Below are 16353 nucleotides of genomic sequence, written 5' to 3' on the forward strand. Positions count from 1 at the left end.
ATGGATATGAAAAAGTCCCAACAGGGATATATATATATATATATACAGTATAGGAAGAAAGGATCATTGCAGTGGAAGGAAATCAGATGCTAGGAAAAAAGAATGAGGTGAGATCAGAAGGCATCTTTCACCACTCGACAGATCAAAAAGGTAGAGAAATTTCAAAAAAATAAATAAAAATAAAAATAAATCCAAACCTTGACTGCCTCCTTCAGGAAACCATAAAAAACACAAACAAACATAAAAATTAAAATTACTTCACTGTTGCACAATTCTGCACTGGATACAATTGTTTTTATTCATGTGAATGTGGCTGAAGGAATCAGAAGAGACATGGCTGCATCTTTGGGGAAACTGTCTTCTTTTGCATTTATATTAATGTTAAATTGGTAGCATGAAAGGAAACATATTATTGCATCAAGATGAATGAGTTTAAGTAACATGGTGGTATACAGTCTGGATGCTGACATGTGATTAAACCCTCAATGGAATAAACAACAACTACATGAAAGAACAGTTGTGCGCTGGAGTTCCAGCCAGTGTTCATTTCAATGGGACGAGAAGCTCCTGGGGATTTTGTCTCACACTATTTAACCTCTTCAGTCTTCAGCAGAATTTAAATGCATGCTCAAGAGCTTGGCTCATAGGGCTGAATTAGTGGGACTGGAGTGTGTTAAGTGAAAAGTAAAATACATTCTATTAACAGCAGTTATCTCAGGTCACAGGCTGTTACCATTGCAGAGAACACTGAACATAACCCTGAAAGATATTTGCCACTAGAAGGATACAGTTAATCCTTTCCACTTTCATGTAAGCTAACAACAAGGTACCAAAAATAAAAGAACAGTTGTCTTATGGTATCCATAAAAACATCCTCCCATTGTTATCCAATAGGTTACGTCTCAATCCTAGGTATGCATGTGGGGTTCATGTTAGCCCAACGACATGTTTGCAAGCAAACAACAGGATCAGGGCCTTAGAACACTTTGATGTCACTGAAGACCTTTCAACACAATGGTCAAAAAAATATTAAGGCTGTAATTTATATTTATTCATTTCAATATGTATCACCTTTGATATTGAGGGCATCTGCAGGAAGCAGATGACCCACCTTATATTCCGTTATCCCAGCCCTAAATTAATGATTACACTAAAGTGAATATTTAGTTTGATAGACAAAATTGTGCCTCTGATTATTGGACAGTGTTTTAAACATTTTAATGTAAGCACTGCAGTTGGCAAACATTATCTTTAAAAAGTGCTCTCTCATAAAAGAGGAAATGTCTCTTCTAAGATGATTCCTACGATGACACACATATACACAACCGAAAAACAAAGTTCTGTATGCATTTGCTTCAGAACCATCGTTTTTCTTCAAATGCAAATTCAGTTGGTTTACTCAGCTCAGATTTGTTTAACTGTAAAGTAAGCCCTCAACTTACACAGGGGTTCTGGTTCTGGGGATCGTACCTAAAGCTGAAATTGCATATTTTATTTTATTTATATATTTTTGTTTGCCAAGTGCATAAAGCTGAACGTGCACAAGTTAAATGCTCATAGGTTGTGGGTTTGCTGTATACTGTGCTATGTTATGCCAAAACTAGCTGTGATTTATGGTAGTAGAAGATCCTCACAACAGTTCAATGGAACCTTGTCTGCTCATCAGTTTTAAAATATGAGAGATGTGACCTTTAACCCTGGAAAGGTAGAGCACACAGTGCAAAAATAAATTTAAAAAGGAAAGTGGAGGGATAGGAAAATTGCAAAATGGGAATGTTTGTTGGAGAGAAGGGAGTAGCCTCAGGGTAAATGATTAAGTAACCTCTCCTTAATCACACCCGTTCTACTCCTGACTTCAATGACCTTGTTTTGGTTAAAATATTTGGTGTGGTTCTAAGCTAACACTGAGTGTGAGCAAAACCCACCAACTGAACCTTCCAAAAATAAATTTGAGGGAAGTTGTGGCAAGTCAGAAAAAGAGAAAGCCTTTAGGTTCATGAGCCTTTCCTAACTGCAAGAGGCAGTGATTGAGACATCCAAACAGAAACCACAGAAGTCCTCTTCAGGCATTCAGCCTGAACAGGCAATGGCAAAAACAATGACCAATTTTCCTGCAATAATACGGCAGGTAATAAAAGGGAGGCTTCTAAGTACTCGGCCCTCCAGCTCTTTGGGGACTACAACTCCCATCATCCCTAGCTAACAAGACCAGTGGTCAGGGATGATGGGAATTGTAGTCCCAAAACATCTGGAGGGCTGAGTTTGCTTGTGCCTGGTCAAGCTGAATGTGCTCTGAAACTCCCTTCAGACACGCTGAATGAGCAAATGGTGGGGGTGAAGGAGTGGGGCAGGACATGCAGGGGTGTACGTGAGAGGGCTGAAGTGCATGCCTCAAGCTCCCTATACACATTTTGCTCTTGTTTAGGCTACTAAACACCTCAAAAATTTATGCAACTCTGTCTTGTACCTAGTGTAGTAACTTCATCCACTGTGGCCCAGTTTGCATGTCACAGCAAACATAGGTAAATGTTGGTCATGAGCACACTTTTCTTAGGCGCTTATGTCCTTCCCGTTTGCACACTGAGGAAACAAATCATGATTCCTAGCTTAGCTTTATGTAGGAACAAGGGACCATGGTTTGTTTTATTCCAGCAAACCCTGATTAGTAAGCTACAGAAAGTGGTTTGTTAGGAGTAAAATGAACAATCCCTGGTTCAAATCCCAAAACTAGGGGTTATGGTTTGTTTTCTTTCAGCGTGACCTAGATCGTAGGGTTCATCGTGACATGCGATTGAAACCAGTAACACAATTCTAATTTGGAAGCCCGGAAGTTATTTTATAAATAAAAGCTCACAACTAACAGCGAAAGGCTACTTGATTTCCTTATTAAACTTTTAAAGCAGTATTTTAAGCAGTATTTATTCACTTTTTGAAAATGGAACTGTAAGGGATGGATTATACAAACACTGGATTGATTCACAAACTATTTCTAGGGAAATTTACATTTCAGGAAAAAAATTGAAAAAACTAAACATTAAAACGTAACAAAAGCAAAACAGCAGAAAACATTCTTTCAAAACAATCAACATTTTCCTTTTTGCAGTGCTTAAATTATGTCAGTGCTCTCTAATATTTTCTACATAATTTGCTGTCTTGAATTATTTTACCCTTCAATCAATGTTTGATATGCTGAATATAAACTATAGTTTAAAAATCTAGGCTCACACAGAAAAGACAATTGAAGTACTTGCCACCCTGCATTTAGGAGAGAATTATTCTCAAAACAGCAAATCACACAATTTTTTCTTACACTCCCCCTCCCGTTCTCCTTCATGGGTGTGCTCACTTAATATGTTTCCTGTATCAAGGGATTCATTTGCAAGCTATATATGTTTTAATGCCCATAACACTAGGCGTGACCCTCATTTTATAGCTCTAACGTTATGCTTCCATGGTAACAAGACATGCTACCGTACTACCACACCCTTCCCAAACTTAGAAATAGTATATGTGCAGGATTTTCCTTTCCAATGGGTCAACAACTAAAAATGAAAGACCATTTGGCAGATGTAACAACCAATGAAACAGCACATAACAAAATTAACTTACTTCCTCTTCTTCAAACCCAGTCAGATCCCATCTGTAGTTCAGACGCATCTGTTTTCTCTTCCAGTGTTCCATGAATGTAGCAGCTGGGTGGTTAAAAGAAAAAAATACTTAGAAGAGCAGGCTAATTCTACCACTTGCTATTTGTTATGGTTTCCATTAACAAAACCAGAGATGGTTACATATGCTATACAGCACACTACTTTCTTTCCTCTCCAAAGATAAATTAAAACATTTCTTTAAAAGCACAAAGTAGAATGGAAGATCCTACTGCAGGCATGGCCAAACCTGGCCCTCCAGCTGTTTTGGGACAACAACTCCCATCATCCCCAGCTAACAGGACCAACGGTCAGGGATAATGGGAATTGTAGTCCCAAAACGGCTGGAGGGCCAAGTTTGGTCATGCCTGCCCTACTGCCTTTAAGACTGATGATTGTAAATAATTGTAATTGATTTGATAACATTGGGTTACTAGTAAGTCTAAACATTAGAGGACACTTAATGCTGTTTTTGCAATTTTCATTTACAAATATTGTAGAAATAAAACAAAATAAAAGTTGCCTTGACTTTATTTACAAATATATAAGCAGTACATAAGATGAGGCACTCCTAAAAGACAGAAGATTCACTATGGCATGCCAGATCCCCAGACAAATGCCTCAGCTCCCATTAAGCCTTCAGCCAACTTACCACTCTTTTTCCCTTTGCCAATTCCACAGAATCTGCCTTCCTCTCCCCATGGCTGTGTATGTGTCTTTCACCTGTCTCAAGCTCTGATGGGGATCTCATTTAAACACAAGTGTTCCCAATTATTCCTGAGCGATTAGCATCCATGGAGGCTCAAGCAACTATTCTGGGCTATTAACCCACAATTTTCAAGAGGGATTTAATATTCAAGCTGTGCAAAGGATGAGGATGGTTCAAATTTGAAATGCCCCCACTTGCAACCAAAGCTGTGGTCCATTTTGTTTGTCAACCCAGACCCATGTTTCCCAAATCTGGATTCATGCTTGAAATGGGTCACAGACCCCTTCTCTCCTATGCCAGTTCTCCCTTCATAGGCAAAGGGAGGGGGACACTTCAGGGAGTCTAGCTCACTAATAGGCAGGCTGACTGACTGACTGGTTAACTCAGGCATAGGCAAACTCGACCCGGCAGATGTTTTTGGCCTACAACTCCCATCATCCCTAGCTAACAGGACCAGTGGTCAGGGATGATGGGAATTGTAGTCCCAAAACATCTGGAGGGCCGAGTTTGCCTATGCCTGGGTTAACTCTAGAATTTGACATAGTGCTTGTGAGAATGCTCAGAAACTTATAAACCTTTATACGCTTCTAAGCATTTCAATTAAAGCATCATTTCTTGTGCCATCTCTGACACCTGAGATGTGTATTTTTGGAACCTACCTCACTTTTGTGATAGTAACTTGTTTTAAACTGTTTGGCATGTTATATTTTAAATTGTTGAAACCTGTCTTGGGACCTTAGGGTGAAGGGTGGGTATATAGTAGGAGCAATAAATTATTTATTACACACCCACCCACCCACCGCCATTTATCAAAAGATCTCAGGGAGGTGTGCAACTTTAGAAACACATTACATTACATTCCCTTGTTGCCACCCTCTGAACCTCTCCGGGAGTGGAGACATAGAGAAGGGCCTCAGATGACAAGTGCATGGTCCGGGTTAGTTTGTATGAGGAGAGGCAGTCCTTAAGGTATTGAGGCCCTGAGCCGTGTAAGGCTTTATAGGTCAACACCAGCACTTTGAATTGGAAACTGATCAGCAGCCAGTGCAGTTATGCCAGGTTTGGTGTTATATGCTCAAACCGTCTTGTTCTGGTGAGCAATCTGGCCATTGCATTCTGCACCAGCTGAAGTTTCCGAATCGTCTTCAGAGGCAGCCCTGCGTATAACGCATTGCAGTAATTCAACCTAGAGGTTGTTGGAGCGTAGGCCATAGAAGTTAGGCTTTCCCTGTCCAGATAGGGGCATAGCTGGGCCACCAACCGAAGCTGGCAGAAGGCACTCCACACCACTGAGGCCACTTGGGCCTCAAGTGACAGCAGCGGATCCAGGAGCACCCCAAGCTATGTACCTGTTCCTTCAGAGGGAGTGTAACCTCCTCAAGAGCAGGCAATCTTCCACCCATCCAGCCCAGGGAACCTCCTAGTACCAGTGCCTCAGTCTTATCTGGATTGAGCTTCAGTTTATTGGCTCTCATCCATTACTGAAGCAAGGCACCAGTCCAGCACATCCACCGCCACACCTGCAGATGTAAAGGAGAAATAGAGCTGTGTGTCACCAGCGTACTGCTGACAACACACACCAAAAGGCTGGATGACTCCTTGCCTCAAACTCTTTGGAGGAAAGGCACGATATAAATATAAGACATAAATACATGAATTGGAGCACCCACCTGTTGCAGGTTAGCCCCTCGCTTCATGAAAATAAAACTGCAGGGGCAATCTACTATCTGGGTTTCCCCCCTATTCTTTGAAAATATTAATAAAACCTTGAATTTTTGTTAAGCATTTGCAATGAGTGATTACAGGGGAAACCTTCCCGTTAAAGTAATTGTCAGCCCGAAGCTGCAATAATATGTTTGGGGCTGCTGGAACCTCTGCATCAATCCTCAATTCCATTACTTGCAAATTTCAGCGGCAGCACTATTTGGGACTTATGCAGATTTCCTTAAGGTGAAATCATCTTAAATCCAAGCACTTCAGCTTAACTGGACAAATGACTTACAAGAAAATATGTAAAGAAGGAAATGTAAAGCAGTAATTGCGCTGGAACCTAGAGAGTGGCTATAATTTCATTTTCAATGGGGACGCTACTATAAAGGAGGGGCACAGCGACAACTCTTAAGCTGCAGCAAACACAGCTTGTGTACATCAATCTATGTGCCACTGAGGTTGGGGAAGGCCCTGGGGACATGGATTTGAATACTGGGAACAGACCAGCACTACACAGTAAATAAGTAATTGTGAAAGAAGTAAGCGTGCTGAGAAAGCCTAACCCCAGGGGAATTGCTCCGAAGTGACTGCTAACAGATGTGATCAACAAGCTGTACTGAGATCCCAGTAAAACCCTGGAGAAAAGGAAAATGGGAGGAACTAGGCAAGGTCTCCACGTATCTTAATTACGCAGCAACAATGGGAATTTGCCAACATATTTTAATCATGTTTTATTCACTTCTGTTAATCTGTTCTGTATCTCCTGTGCATAAATCTTAGAAACTCATTGCACACTGACATCATAATTATATATAATAAAAAGTATAATCCTTAAAATGGTGCTTTTGGCTTTCTGTAGCTTGTTGATAGCTTTTTTGGGGATGCTTGGTATACTTGCTGAATGGTACATGCATATAAAGTGAGAATTATGGATAATGAAAGACTTCTCTCCCCCACCCCCCTTTGCTACCAGGAATCCCTCTTTTACAGCGTTAGCTTACAAAGCCATAAAGGAACTGTATCACTCTCTAACATGCAGATATGCTAGGTCCAAGGAGATGATCAGGATGTGTCTTTGTAGCTGGATGTTTGTGTTTGTGTGTGGACCATGCAGTGAAACATTTTTTTTAAACCCTACTCTCCAAACCACTGGTTGTGCATGCATCTTTGTCATGATGTCATGCAACCTTGGCCTCAGAGAACAGAGCACAGCCACAAACCATCAGGCTGCCACTTGAAACCATAGCTCAGTGGGAGAGAACGCGCTTGAGTGCCGAATGTCCCCAAGTACGCTCCCTGCACAGTTTCAGCTCAAAGCAGACTCATGGGGAAAATGGGAGCCTCCACCTTAGACCGTGCAGAGCTGCTGCAAGTCAGAATGGATAGTACTAGACTAGAGACCTAGAGAGACATACATACCCTTTGAAAAATAAGATAAAATCTTGCCCTGTACCAAGTAGCTCAAAATGACACAAACGTTTCCCTTCCATTTTATACTTGTGAGGTTGGTCTCTTCAAGGTGGACGTGGAAGACTTGCATTTGTCACAGTGATAGCAACATAATTTTTTGAAAGGCTTTAGAGAGCAAATATCAGAGAGGAAGTGTGGGGCAATAACAAGGACTAGGATTTTCATTACTAGATTACAAACTGCAATTTAGTCTGTTAGCTACTGAGCTTGACCTTCTATTCATATATACTCCCTAAAAATCTGACTTCCCTTTGCACTAGCTTACAATGCTTAGCTTGCAGCTGAACCACCATGCTTAAAATGACATAAAACACAGAAAACTATTTGGGTCCTCTTTTATGCAAGAGCAGGGTGGTCCAACTTTTCACAGAAAGTTGACTGCAACAGTACTTTGACATGAGACCTGTGGGCCACATGCTACTTTGCTGTGCACACGTGAGGAGGGCGGGGTGGAAGCGAGGCCAAAATTTGATGACCCCCAACCTTCATGCTGCCTTCCCAAAGCCAGTTAAGCAAGTTGCAAGGTTCTGGCAGGGACCTAGAGTGCCCCCACCTCCTTCCCAAAGCTGGGAAAGTGCTAACTAGGCTTTGGGAAGGAAAAATGGTGGACTCTAGGACCGTATCAGAGCCCCTCACGTCTCCTTTCCAAAACCCTGAGCCTTGCTTACTCTCAGGCCACATGCTGGACTGCCCTGTGCTAGAAATAGCCAACTTAGCAATGCAGTGTGTGTATGGGTATGTACATACAGACTTCCCAATGTAACCAATGGCAAAAAAATTAAACACAAAGCTGAACAATCCGTCTCTGTAAAAATAAAATTATAAAAAACAAAATGAAGAAGCTCCAAAACTATAACATATAAATAAAAAACATATAAAAAAAAAATTCCAACTAAGACCAACTAAGTTTGTTATTGGTATGAGCTTTCGTATGCATGCACACTTCTTCATAGTGATTTTGAGATACTGCTCTCCACTGTCACAGGAGAAGGAGAGAAGGGTCAAAGTGATGCCTGGCCATATAATTCATGCCAAGCCACATAAAATTTGATAGCATAGTCTCTTCTTTCCCTAAACAAACAAAAATAACAGCAGGAAATATTTTTAGCACTTACGGTTGTGGAGAAAAGTAGCATAACACGAGATCAAAATCTGCTTTAAAAACAGAAAATGTACCGGGGTTGTCCCTACAATCATCCCTGCAACCCAGGATTCCAGAATGTTCTCTGGCCTAAGCCTAGACTAGTCCACCACAGGGCTTAGAGACAATTCTGGAAGGTGGAACACCAGTTTGTATGCAAGTGTAGACATGGAAAGTACTCTAAAATAAGAATCTTTATTTAATAACCATAGACTCAGCACATTTTCTTCTTGAATTCAACAGCTGCAGCTGATGGGATTTCAAACCAACAACAACATGGGGGGGGCTAATGTTTTCCCACTCTGGTCTCTGATTGTTTTGACTAATAGACTAGGCAATGGCCACTTCTGATTAGAGGAGTGCTGTTTTCAGTGTATCATATATTCTGAGTATCTGGAGACTAGACTGAGGGACTTGCAAATGTATTGGAAAGGGAGGGAAAGGTGAAAGGGAGAGAATGGATATTTGATTGCCTGGTTGAAGGGATAAGACTATTTAAAGACACGACATTCTGCTTTGGCTTATATATCACATTTCTCAATACATGTAATGTGACAAGCCACTCTACATGATAACAAATCATCGATCTCTGTGGCATAGGTTGTTTTGCTCAGATTCATCTTCCTTCCTTTTTGGCTTCCCTCTTGCTGACTGCAGTATAAAATTAAATCTAAACTCAATCAGTCCATATTTCAGCTTGCCATTATCACACAGACACCCCTTACCACCCCACTCCTATTAAGTAAAATATACAGTTGTGTGTGTTAGCAGTATAAAAAAAATGATGATTTAGTCAAAAGGGGTGGTGGTGGTGGAAGAAGCCAGGTCTTGAACTCTCACAGAGGTAACTTGACTGAAATGCATTTTAATAGGAAAAAAATTGATTCCCTGTACAGCTGAGCAAATGGAAACTTGAACTGTATTTCTCATATCAAATGGCATAATACATGTCATCAATAATGAAAAAGTTTTCTACGTGGCAGGCAATTATCTTAATTTAAAAACAAACACAAGCACCATACTACAATTTCATGCAGGGTAAGAATAATTGCTGCAAATTCTGTTGTCTAAGCTGCTGTACTTTACTCTCCATATATCTAATATTTGAAAGTGGGGCAACAGGGTGCAGACATCTTAGACAAGTGCCTTCTTGCAAGCGTACGCAGCAACAAGTGTTTGACACTTTTAACGTGCATTTATAATGGATTTCTACTGGACCATCTGCTCCTCCTCCTGCTGCTACATACGTGTTCTTCAATATTCCTACATTATTGACTCCACACTGGCTTTCCTTGAGTCCTCCCGGGCCACTGTTTCCATTTCTATAATCCACTCCCCCTTTTCAACAGTGGAAATCAGTTGCACTATCATGCCTTGCCACCATCCCACTTTTTCTACAGCTACAGCTCATCAGCCCAGACCAGGTGATCTGGGGTCCTAACCAGGTGTGTGTGCTGGGTGGGTGGGTGGGCGGGAATCTGGGTTATGACCACAGCCAATGGATGTGACTCTTACTTTTGTACACAAGTCTATATTTCGGCCATACAAAAGCCAGAGGTTTTCAGACAAACATCTGTCCATGGTGCATGCAGGCAAGCAGAAGCCATCGTCCAAGAATACAATTTAGCCAGGCAAAAACACACAAGGAAGAGGTGGAGACAGCATTAGCCAAATGGCTAGATACTATCAGCCAAGACAGGAAAGAATCATGCAGACAAGTGCTAGTGGCCCACATGTCTTTAAGTACTTTGTCTATACCCTCAGGTTGCAACAACTGAAACCCACCCAGGCAATAATGGTGATACAGTTCTATGGGAGCATCTTGCTTATGGACTGCATTCAACACCACCTCCAAATTGGAATAGGTGTAATAGATTTCATTATGTGCAAACATTCATATCACATTATCCCAGGTATGTGCTGCATGTGTGAGAATGCGTGTGCAAGATCCCCCATTGCACATTCAGGATCATGTCATGCTATGAAGGCAAATCCTTACTCTTTTTGAATTTTAATAGCTAGATCTCAGGGTTGTTGTTTTTTGCCATTTTACACAATCCGCTTGGTGCATAGCTTTCAATTGCTACAGCATCTCAATACCTGGATCATGGAAGGCTCTTTGCAAAAGTGGGATGCCCCTCAAAAATAAAAGGACACCTTGAGAGGTACAAACAGCATCCTATTGATAACACTAATGCACTTAGCAGCTTGGTCATTATTCAACCGTACTTTGTTAAAGGCCATTTCTATAAGAACCGCCCTCCCAACAATAAATCTTTGCTCCAATGGTCTAATTTGGAAGCCAAGTCTGCAAATAGATTTTGTTGGCATGCTCTGCAATCCCCTTAATGCTATCTATACATGCCATGCAGCAGTTTTATGACAAATGCTTCATTTTATATTCATCCAAGCAGCTTTCTATTTTAACCTTCAGTTCAAAACATAAATATAAGGGTGGCAGTTTTATGGGAGAAGGAAAAAAGGGGGGGATCTACAGATAATTAACTGTTGAATTGTATAAACACTGATTTATCCTCCTGCTTGTTTCCTTCCGCAAGTAAGCAGATTAAAAACCGCAGCCAATGCCCGGGCCAACCAAAGTCGTGCAGACATTCTTACCCCACAGAGCCATGAAGACTGAGAAGAAGACAGTTGCTGGGTTGTCAAAGAGATGGCTTGCCCGAGATGTGGCACAAGCGGAGCTCAGCTTCCAATAGCTACAGGTTCTATCGCATAAGGGACACATAGTAATATTGTTCCTCTGGTCACACATCTCCATGCTGAGGGAAAACAAACAGTGCATGTCAGGTAAATACAAACCATTCTTCAAACTTCGTGTTTTCTTGTCCTGCTTCTCCCCTGGTCCCAATCTGTAATTTATACAGATTGTATAAATCTGACTGACTGACCTGCCAAAAGCTCTTTTCATGAATCCACCTCCTCATTTCAGATGTACCTATGGCTGTTTATACACCATACATTGAAAACATGCACCCCAAATCCTGAGAACTGAAGTTTGCTAAGAGTTCTGGGAGCTATAGCTTTGTACACTTTAAATATATAGTGTATATGCAGCCTATATGACAGTATTAGCTGCATGAAGTTACAGTACAAAAAAAGGAAGAAGGGAAATAGCACTGATTCCTTTATAGAGACTCTGCCCTTAAATGTTTGTCTATTATGCTGGTGTGGCTCTGCTATTGCTGCATTTTGTGATGTCATACTGGTCTAAGTATTTTTGTGCTGGTACAATATTGTATGCTTAGGGTATGAAATGTCTTTCCCTGACACCTAGGAGCCTGCAGAACACCAGTGCCCTAAGACATTCTACTCCATTCTCCTGAGACGCAACTAGTGTTGTTGTAGTTACTGAGCTATACTGGCCCAGTGTCAATGTAAAGTGGCCAATATAATCCAACATGTAGCAACAGTTAAGGAAACTGGGACAGGCCACAGAATTGTGCTCTCCCTCAACCTTTCCTCCGCCCCCTGCATTCTCCTTTTCCTTCCTTTTTCAGCATTAACTACTGCTGCACTGACATTAACCCTGGTTAATACTGGCCAGCGTTTGCTTTTAACCAGAGCTTGAAAGCAGGTATGAATATGGTCTCCAGACACCAGTTAAAGATAATTGAGGTTAATGTTAACTTTGGCTAGCACAATGCAGATAGAAAGCCATAAGATGGAAGGAAGAAATTCACATTGCGGCTAGGGAGGAAACACCAGCTCTGTAACCTGTTCTCATTCCATTTACGTACATGTTCCATAAATTATTTCTGTACCAGACCATTGCCTATCACTAAATTTCCCTCCGTCTAGGAATTATAGCAAGTAAACAAGTCAAGGCAGTTTAGGCATTTCAATGGAATTTGCCCCAGGTTGACTCCTATCTCCTGGTACCTTCATGGCACAAAGAACTTGTTTAGGCAGGCATTTCTATAGGAGTGAGGAAGACAGGGCAAGGGTGAGCCTTCTCTGGAAACAGACTTCAGAAGAACCCTCACTATGTACAAATGTACGAAGTATACATGGACTCAGAGCTTAATTTGCAGCACAGCTCTCTGAAGACCTGCTTTCAGTGCCATCCCTTAAACATGTGTACGTAACAGAATGCTTTGCAAAACGCATTCCCCATCCCATTAGTCCTCTTCAATTTGCAGAAGGAGAAAAGCATTTCCAGGCTGGTTGAGGTTTTTTTTGACACCCACTCCCTTCAACTTTTTAGCATACGTCCAAGCAGTTTTCAACTTGACCAGCATTTTCTAGGCATGGGGCTGGGCAGTTTTCTCCTTTCCCAGGAAAAACCCACTCTTTAGCTTTAAATCAGAACAAACAGCAATCCACGGAAAATTGGGTTGCTGTTTGTTCTGAGTGAGCACTAGAGAGCAGTTTTCTCTGGGGAAGAGAAGCAGGACAAGAGCAAGTATGGATAAGCTCATAGCCTCTCCAGAACTCCTCCCAATGTGTAACCATTTTTCTTGAACTATGATGCTTAAAAATAAAAATGACCATTAGAATCAAACTCATGCTTCAAGGAATATGAGAAGTCATGGGGGAAAGGGTTAAGTGGTGATCTACTATGTATTTTGGTAATTTGTTTGTTTGCTATGCATTTGGACACCTTTTAGAATTCTGGACTGAGGACTTCCGGGTTAGCGCCATCGCCTAATGGCGGATTCCCTCCGAGCTCCGGAGGGAATCGGCTTAGTAGGGGTCGGGTCCTGCCGTGGCGGCGACGCGGGGACCCTCAGAAACCACAGGCGCTGAAGCCTGTGGACCTGGTGACTCGGCGGGCACCATTTGCGCCCCCCCGACCCGCGAAGGAGCCTTTTTAAAGGCTCCGAAACGGGGGACGGAGAGCGGTGCGGTGCTGTGAGTCGACTGCTTCCCCTACTGAGTGAAGCCACATGCCATGGACGGAGAGCGCTGACTTCTTTCTCAGAACATTTGGACTAAAAGTAACAACCCGTGAGTAATACGGAAATTGGACTTAAAAAGAGAAAATTTTTGGGGGGAATTAGGTACGACCGGGTAAGGTGCAAAGAGGAAGTCCGCCTACCCGCCTTGTAAACATCTTAAAGCAAGGATTTTATAACTAAGGTTGAGAGAACACCTTTCTCTTTTGTGGATAAAAGCAATTAACTCCACGTTTTGGCAATATAAGTGATTGTGCTGGAGGATAAGAGCTAATATTGAGAGTGGAATTGTCACCCCTCCCCCAGGACCCGGGAGCGATCGGTGAGAGAGCCTGCGGAAGAGACATAGAAGACTTTGACAGCTGTCAAACTAGCTGTCAAAGTTGGGAAAAAAGGAGAACTTTGTTTCTGTTGTCTTTGCTGGTTATATTTGTTACAATTTGGTAACAAATTGTTAAAAATAAAGAAGAAAAGGCTAACTTGACTTTTGGGTTGGAACTGGAAGATACTAAGAAACCAGAATCCCTCTAGAGGGGGTTCAGGACATTACAAAAATGGCTGTAAGTGGAAAAACACTGGCTGAACTGGAGAGGACTTTTTTCTCTTGGGAAAGTTACAAGAACAAAGTGATGTTTTGGCTACAAATGTTACAATATTGAATGGAACAGTAAATAAAGTTACTGAGCCTGGGAGCGACTTGACTCAAGTCTTTGCAGCTGAACAAAAAAGTTTTGCAGTTGAACTAAAAATCTCTGCAGCTGAACAAGAAAAGAAATCTGAGAAATTTGAGAATGTGATGAAAGAGAAACATGATGATTTGAAGGAAAAGGAAGGAGGAACTATAATGCCACAGATGATTAAGGAGAGCCAGAGGCCGGTTAAGATGGATACAAAGGAAAATAAGATCAGGATGATGAAAATCTGGTTTGAATTGAAGAATGGAGAATGGAGAGATCTCCTTATGTGGAGATCTGAAGACCTATGGAATACAAACCTGGCTAAAGTGGAAACTGGAGCTTTTGGGACATTTGGACTTAAGAGAAGCAAGAAACAAGATTTTGGCTCCACTTTTAAATACGGAGGCCTGGCTGGAAGAAACATGGACCTTATTGGGACAGAGCTTCTTCGAGATTTGGTGTTCAATATAAAGGACTATCAAAAAAACCAGCAGAGAGGAATTGAGAGAGAATTAAGAGCCTCGGACGTGAGGTCGCCAGGCTGACAGCAGATAGACTGATGGACTTTTGTTGGGGTTCGAAACCGGGAAAGGGGGGGTGGGGCTTTGGGAATCCAAAGGGTGTACAATTATATTCTGTTTCATTTAATTTTGTTTTGCCACTAACATAAAAATGGGGAATTCGTGGAAGGGAATTGGGGTCGACCTTAGAAAAAGATTTTTAAGAATAAGTACTGATGTATAAAGATTGAGGTTTATAAGTTAAAATTGGTTAACTAAAATGAATTAAAGAAAATAAGGTAAAGTTTGGGGACAAGAACTTGCTGAGCTAAAAATTGGAACTGGAATACAAGAAGGGGAGGTGTGGGGAAGTCAAGGAAATTGGTTATTGATAGTAAGAAATGTAAATTTTATGTGTTTTTAATGGTTTTTTTGTTTTTTCTTTATTTTTTGAAAATTTCAATAAATATTTATATATATAAAAAATAGAATTCTGGACTGGATTACTTCAGAGAATGACATTTCAGAAGACTAGTTCCAGGGATGCCAGTGCAGATGTTTCTGGACTCCAACTCCTATTATTCCTGACCATTGGCCATTCTTACTGACGGGGTTTGTAGGCCAATAACATCTGGAGAGCATCACATTGGCTATGCCTGGTCTATACTAAGGAAACTCTTTCCTCCCACATGCCACACTAAGTTCTGAACCCCTTACGTCTAATCTTTGCAGCGATTCCATCAGCCAGATACCACAAGGAAACAAAAATGTTGAGGAAAAACAGACATTTCCCATAAATTAGAACTGCGTCACAAGTTGCAGCACTTAACTAATATACATTATTAGCATCCTTCTATTTCCTGTACCCTATATTGATCTATTTTCAATTAAAGATCTGAAAGCTTTAAAAAGTAGCCACAGAAAATGTGACTCTTGAGAGATATAAGGCAAGTAAGCTGATATCTTTTTCCTGAATAAGACCTGTTGGTGTCAGAGTATGCAAGCTTTCAAGACTGATGACAGCAAGTTACATATAATGGATCATTAAGTGAAGTTAGTAAAACTCCCATCTTATCAGCTTTGGACCTCATGCAGAACAGTTCTGTATGTATATTCAGAAGTCCCATTGACTTGAATGGAACTTACTCCCAGGTAAATGCGTACAGAGCATTGAAGCCTCATTCTTAGAGAATATCACTGTATATAACAAGCTAAATAAAAAAAAAAGTTGTCCAGTAGTGCCTTAGAGACCAACTAAGTTTGTTCTTGGTATAAGCTAACTAGTGCTTCTAATTTCAGCAGGGTGTAGATATTTCGATACTCAAAATTAATTCATCTCCCATCTATGAAATGGTCAAGCAGTTTCTGTGCATTGGAAGCTGAGTACCTATTAGCACTCAATAATTTTTTGTATATAAGCATCTCTGGATTTGGGGCAGTACTTGCCCCTTATATGTACAAGACTCATCAACAGGCATGAAATAAGCTAACGCTTATACTTTCATCTAATGTTATTTATACATTTATCTTGAGTTCAGCAGTGTTAGCTATGTGCGAAAAGTTAATATACCTGCTCAGTTCATACA

The 16353-nt window shown here is 41.1% G+C and overlaps 1 protein-coding gene across 9 annotated transcripts in view; it reads right to left on the reverse strand.

Moving 5' to 3' along the window:
* The window catches only part of ANO1 (anoctamin 1), a 143442-nt gene that overhangs the window by 27741 nt on the left and 99348 nt on the right, over positions 1–16353 (reverse strand). For 5 of the 9 annotated variants that reach the window (XM_053388728.1, XM_053388677.1, XM_053388692.1 and 2 more), the window contains 3 exons: positions 11294–11454; positions 3610–3692; positions 198–209 (listed from right to left, as the gene is read on the reverse strand). In XM_053388728.1, the coding sequence (XP_053244703.1) occupies positions 198–209; positions 3610–3692; positions 11294–11454 (256 nt within the window). The remainder of the gene's footprint in view (positions 1–197; positions 210–3609; positions 3693–11293; positions 11455–16353) is intronic. The other 4 variants (XM_053388685.1, XM_053388700.1, XM_053388719.1 and 1 more) reach the window with 1 other exon arrangement.

This window comes from Podarcis raffonei, chromosome 1, assembly GCF_027172205.1.
Source record: "Podarcis raffonei isolate rPodRaf1 chromosome 1, rPodRaf1.pri, whole genome shotgun sequence".
Taxonomy (NCBI): Eukaryota; Metazoa; Chordata; class Lepidosauria; order Squamata; family Lacertidae; genus Podarcis; species Podarcis raffonei.